Below are 6,263 nucleotides of genomic sequence, written 5' to 3' on the forward strand. Positions count from 1 at the left end.
ATCTCAGGCTTTCCCTTTAAGAGACTCTTTCCATACCCCAGAGTCACAGCAAATCAGAAAAGTGAGATGATAACCCAGATAAACAATACAAGAAGTCGCTCCCAGGACACCAACCATACACCCACACGGAGACACACCTACTTCGGAGCAAAAGATCCAGATTCCCCACCCGCCAAAAAATTAGTTTGATAAGTTACTTTAAAACCAAACCGTCCCATTCCCACCCCTTTCAGCCGCTATGTTGAATCTCCTATGCCCTAAAACCTTGGACGCCCAAAACAGCGGAGGAGAAATCAGCCTCAGTCGAAATGAGACAGCCGGAGCTGCAGAAGCACCGACCTCAGTCCGTGTGTCATAAAATACTTTATTGGAATAAAGTCACTGTCTTCGAAGGGTAAGGCGGAGCGCTGGAGAAGGCATCTGGGTTGGGTTTGGTCTCCGATACCTCTGGGCTGCTCCCCTTCCGAACCTAGGACTCCAGAACCAAACGGAGACCACTAGGACCCCCATACCTTGGAGAGGTCCTTCCAGGAAGCGGCCAAGCCCTGAGGGGCGTGAGTGTGAGTGTATGTGAACGTCTTGTGTTCGTGAGTGTGCGCGCTCGCCCCCACCCGCTAGGGCGGTTTCACAACCTTAAATACCCCATCAGTAGGGACAGGAAAATTTTCTCCTCTATCATAAATTCGTTTGAAGGTTTTGTTTCTTGGGTGAGTGGCGTATTTTTTTTTTTTTTGTATAATTCTGGCTACCTTGGTTTCCCTGTAGGACCATTTTTGCAGAAACAACAAAAGGAAACAACACTTTTTTCCCCCAGCAGCAAACACTCCTCTCCATCCTTATTGCTGCTCCAAATAAGATCGTTCTAGTCTGAAGAAATGAGCAGGCGACCGAGACTTGGGCTGTTCCCGAAGTGGAAGAGAGTGGCAAAATGCCCCGCCTAGAAAGTTTCAGTTTGTCCTCTAGGCTAATCCGGTCCTCGGGAGGAAAAGCCTCGAGGGTAGTCTTTGGTTTGTCTAAGGGAGAGAGGTGCCAGGGTCGAGGCTTTGACAACATCCACCCGGTCAGTTGCGCCGCAGGACTGAAGAATTCTGGTGACCAAGCTCACTCCTCCTGATTGACTTCGCAGGGTGAATTCAGGTTCTCTGCCTGTTTCTCTGCCTCCTTGGCCCGCTCCTGCTCGGTCAGCTGTTCGCTGGTGGGAATGGAGTTTTTCTTGGGGCGCCCCTTAGGTTTAGTCGGGGACTCGAGCCCGCCGCCCTGTAACACCTGTAGAACGACGGAGGGAAAAAGATTGAGCGTTTGCAAAGCTATAGGAGGTCTCAGGAGAGAGACAGACGACAAGCAGCTGTCTCACTGACAATTATCTCCCATGCTTCCTTCTTTTCTTTGACTGCCGGAATTCTATTCTGGATTAAACGCTGATGGGGCCGGTCTCTGCTTTACCCTCAACCCCTTTCTTCCCGATACCAGGTGCCTGTTCGACAGTGTCCGTAGCTCCCTTCGTTCGAACTCTACGATACCATGTTAACCTAAAATACTGAAACCTCTGGGCAGAAAGGCACTTTTTTCCCCTGAGAACTAACGCTATTTTCGATGTAACAAGGCTGGGGGATGTGCTGTGGGCCCTGACGAGATACCAGGTTGCTGGGGACACAGAGAAGAGAGGGAGGGCTGGGGGGCGTAGTGAAGGATTCTGGGGCCTCGCACTCACTATTTTTTTCCACTTCATCCTCCTGTTCTGGTACCAAGTCTTCACCTGCAGCTGGCTCAGGCCCAATGATTCAGCCAGGTCTATTCTGTGGAAGCGCGAAAGCAAAGGATGCCTTCAGGCTGGGCTCTCTGCTTCCATCTCTTGCACTCTTGAAAGTTTCTCGAGGGGAGGCAGTTTCTCCCCTCTAGCCCCATGAAAGGAGAGTGGGTTCCCGGCCCCAGCTCCCGCGCCCCCCCCCCCCCCGCCCTCACAGTTCCTCCGCCCCACTTCTCCATCCCCTGCAGGCCCTTGACACTACCTGTCCGGAGTGGAGAGGTATTTCTGCTTTTCGAAGCGCTTCTCCAAACCCATAAGTTGCAGTTCGGTGAAAACCGTCCGGCTCCGCCGCCCCTTCTTGGCCTTGGTGCCCGGATCAGCCGGGCCAGACTCCAGCTTTCCCCGGAGGTGCAGCTCCAGAGGGAGGTGAGGTGAAGCGGAGCCCCCTTGGAGCCCAGAGCCTGCGGCTAGCAGCGCAGAGCCCAGGCCAGAGCAACCCAGGGGCGCTAGGGGGAACTTGAAGACGGCTGCTTGCTCTGCCTTCAACACCGCTGGTGCCAGGGGAATTGAGAGACAGAAATCCAGAGGGGAGAGAGAAGAAAGGGGGCAAGTCAACGCCAGCCCGCGGCCCCCACGCAGGATTCTGCGACCGCAGCTAGGGCGCCGCCAGGCTGGCTCATCCTAGACCGGCGGGTGAGTCACCAAAGCCCGCTTCTACTGTTGCTAATTGGCTCTCCTGCTGAGAGACCTGGAAACCAGAATATTGGGGGCACTTTCCCTAACCTTCTCTGATCCCTCTCCCGTAGTGGCTCTGGAACCCCGAAATTAAGTGTTCCTTCCTCTGGTTCCATCACGGTCTCTACCCTAACATTTCTCCAGACCCTCTCGGCTCTCTTTCTTCTGTAGCCATAAAATGGCAGAATCCCGAAGTCCCGAATTCTGAGAGTCTCTGATTCGTGGGAAACGGAAATCAAGAAAAAAACAGAAGGCAGAGCGAAAACAACTTCGGTGACTTGAGGAAGAGGGAGTTTGCCTTCATTTCCAAGATCGCACTTTTTAGCTAGAATATTTACAACAACCTTTGGAAAGATGAAATTCAAATCTGTATGAAAACACGGGTTATGCGCATAAATATGTATAAATGCATATAAACACCTGTTCGGAGTGTGCACAGATGCCCATGGATTACTAATGTCTATACATAATAAGTGTATATAAATGCGTGTATTTCACAAAAATCCTCTGTGAAGCTGTTGCTCTGTGTGTGTGTGTGTGTGTGTGTGTGTGTGTGTGTTAATTGTTACTCTGGTCAGACACTTCAACGCAAAAATGCTTCGGAATTCTTAAACTTGAAATGAATTTTCACATAAAAGAAATAATTGGTAACGAATAATCTTCAGGTTGAATTCTTCTTGTAACTATTCTCCATGTATGTCAGTGCTAACCTCAAAGCTAACCTCGGGAGATTCCGGCCTGCCCAATCCTATACAGAAAAGGAGATGTTCAGTGAAGCGCTCCCATTTTGCCAGGGTAGGGGATCGCTGAAAAACAAAAATCTTCCTCTTGAAAAAGGGATTTTTCACCTCTGTTTCCTTGCGCTTTTCGTGTTGAAAAAAAAAATCACTTTAAACTTGGTTTCAGTTTAGTATACTTTTTCTAAATGAGTACTCCCATAGTTTTCTCTGTTCCTTCCCCGCCCCCAACATTTAAAGTTTTAAATATGCTTTCAGTCCTTAAAATCCCCAAATGACACTCCTCCTTATTTTTCTTTTTTAACAAAAAGGAATTAATCCTGTACTACAGATGTCCCAATATGGCTCCCATAGGATGGGTAGCAGAGAGGGAGAGAAGCAGGGTGAAGAGAGAAGGTAGCAGGAAAGAGAGTGAAAAAGAAAGAATGAAGAAGGAAAAAAGAAAGAAAATATTAAAGCTACAAAGACAAAGAAAATGTCATGTTCACAACTTTATACATAAGAACTTAATATTAACAATGGACTATTAAAGTTGAACCTAATCATGTTTCAAATAACATTGGATCATTAACTATTTCATTAGAAAATAAGGCAAGTTTCCCAAGACCCAAGACAGTCTATACAGTTGATGCAAAACGTCTTAGGAACCGCCAGACCCTTGACTGTCCCAGGGTAATCTAAATCAAGAGGGATGGGAAGGTGATTTTCACCCCAGGGAACTGGATGAACTAGACCTGGGAAATTTGTTTGGCACAGAGCAGAGGAAGGAAAAGGAGAAGATTCTCTAGATGGTCTGAGATTCCTCGAAGACCCATTCCTATTAGCCTCCTTCAGGGACAAAAGCAAAGAGTTTGGGAAAGTCTTAGAGTTTGAGACAGTCCAAAGGGCTATGGGGTTTTGGTCCAGGCCCATAAGGAATTCAGTGGCTACTAACTCAGAGCAGATACCCTGGTCTAGTTCAGACCCTATTATCCTTGACCCCTTCATCACAGGCTGGATGTCTTAGGAAAAGAATCCCAATAGTTAGCAGGGTAGGCCTCGATGGTACAGAACCATACCATCTTACTCTCACCGTCTTTTTGTTAGGGATCACAACTATTTTCTTTCTTCATTTCCAGACCCTGCCAAATCACAGGGCTCTTCACTGACCTAACTGGGGCTCAGGTTCTTTCTTCTCTCAGGGATCAATAGTTCCTCTCCCGGCTCCCTTTGACGTGGCAAACATTGGCAGCACCGAGTCCAGCCTAAAGCCACCCAGAATCTGAAAGCCTGAGGTCTTGAATGTCAAAGAGATTCCCGAGAAGCTGCCCTGTCGACCCTCCAGGTCTATTGGGGGGTGCTGAGATGGGGCAAAATGGGGTAGCCAAGAGCCTCAGTGCCATCAGGTTCTCACACATCTCTCAGGGCAATCCATGGGATCTCATGGAGGACCAGGAAAAGATGTTACACAAATAAAATCATACACGGGAGAGGGGTGATAGGGTTTTCTCACTCAAAAAAGAATCCCATGTAAAGGTGGGAACCAGCAGGGGTCTGAGGTCCTGGAAGAAGGTTTCTTGAGGGGACATGGGTCTCTAAGTTGATATTACGGGTGTTCTTTCTAGCCTTCCCCCCCCCCTTACTTCATACAAAACACTTCTGTTGAAGAGCTCAAAGCACTCTTAATAACGCAACAAAATGAATACTAAGCAGAAAGCACCCGAACCTGGGCCCAAAACTGCTGGGCCAAGAAAAACCCCAAAAAACAAAAAAAATGGAAGAAAGGTTCAGAAAGAGCTTGCATCTCCCCCCTCTAACTAGCAAAATAGCCAGACAGGATCAGGCCCTTTTTGGATTGCCAACTCCCCAAGTCTCTTTATTTTGTGTATCCCCTTGTACCTAAGATGGGTCTCTCGGCACCCCAATCAAGCTGACAGACTGAGTGCACCACTCCACTAACTGATGGACAGGAAACCTGATTGGGTTGCAGTGGGGAGAGCTGCTTGGTGGTTATCACTTCTCCCGACCGAGCCTTTGCTCAGGAGTGTGACCCTTCCCGGCCACTGGCCCCCGCCCTTCCCCTCCCGCCTCGCCCACCGCTTGGCAGCACGTACCCAGGTGGCTATGGAAGGGCCTCGCAGACAGCAATGCTTGCACGCCGAACTTGAGCAGCTCACCAGCCGCAGCAGGCGCAGCGCTCTTGGCGTCTGGGGGATCAGTGAGGATCTCTTCGATCATGAAGCTCCGGTAGCGGTGGGAGCGGTGGTCTGGGAAGGCTTCGGCTGGGAAGTAGTGCGCGGCGCCCAATTCCATGGGGCGCTGCATCCTGCTCTCCGGCCAGGCTCCTGGCAGCCCACCGGCCTCCTCCGCTTTCTCCTCCCTCCTGGTGGGGCCCCTTCGGCCCCTAGATGGCAGCGATGGCCAAGGTGCCTGGGGGGCTGCTCCGGGGCCAGGGTTGGCGCCCGCTCATTCTCCCGGCTGCCTGGGCCCGTTCGCCTGACTGCGCCCTCACTGCTCTGCTGGCTGCCGTCTCCGCCCCTCCACAGGCAGGCGCCTCAGCCTTGGGTTCTCCGGCCTCCTACCCTGCCCCCGGGGAAAGGCGCACGACCAGGGGGGCTCTGGTGGGGAGGACTGAGCCGGGGCCCTGCAGCCTCAGCGCCTCATGCGGCCCGCGCCCCCATGCGTCATCGCCGAGATGGGCTTTCTCCGCCCCTCCCGGGAGGGGACAGAGCGGAGCCTATTATATCCTTCACCTCCGGCCGAGACTTGGGGAACAGGGGCCGAGACTGGGAAAGGGGCTGGGCAGGGAGGGGGAGGGAATGGGTGGTAGAAGGGGGAGGAGGAAGAAAGGAGTGAGGAGGCAAAAGAGGTCGAGAGAGAGAGAGAGAGGGCTGTCCTTACTCCCCCGCCCACCCCTCCTCGGTTGCCCAGCCCAAACTAACCGCTCAGTCTCAGGGAAGGAGAGGCCTCGTTGGGAGGAGCAGCGGGGCTAGTATAGAGGTCCTCTTTCTGCCTGGTCTCAAAGCCGGAGAACCCATCCCACATGCACGGGGACATTCTCAGTT

General features: G+C 51.5%; 1 protein-coding gene across 1 annotated transcript; it reads right to left on the minus strand.

Annotated features, from left to right (window-relative positions):
• Positions 1 to 344: 344 nt before the first annotated feature.
• Positions 345 to 5,864, minus strand: BARX1 (BARX homeobox 1). Its single transcript, XM_072598230.1, has 4 exons — positions 5,313 to 5,864; positions 2,010 to 2,298; positions 1,712 to 1,796; positions 345 to 1,266 (listed from the first exon to the last, which is right to left on the minus strand). The coding sequence occupies exons 1-4, from the start codon at positions 5,521 to 5,523 to the stop codon at positions 1,102 to 1,104; spliced, it is 750 nt and encodes a 249-aa protein (XP_072454331.1). The 5' UTR covers positions 5,524 to 5,864; the 3' UTR covers positions 345 to 1,101.
• Between the last annotated feature and the right edge of the window lie 399 nt (positions 5,865 to 6,263).

Source organism: Notamacropus eugenii, chromosome 3, assembly GCF_028372415.1.
Source record: "Notamacropus eugenii isolate mMacEug1 chromosome 3, mMacEug1.pri_v2, whole genome shotgun sequence".
NCBI classification, from domain to species: domain Eukaryota; kingdom Metazoa; phylum Chordata; class Mammalia; order Diprotodontia; family Macropodidae; genus Notamacropus; species Notamacropus eugenii.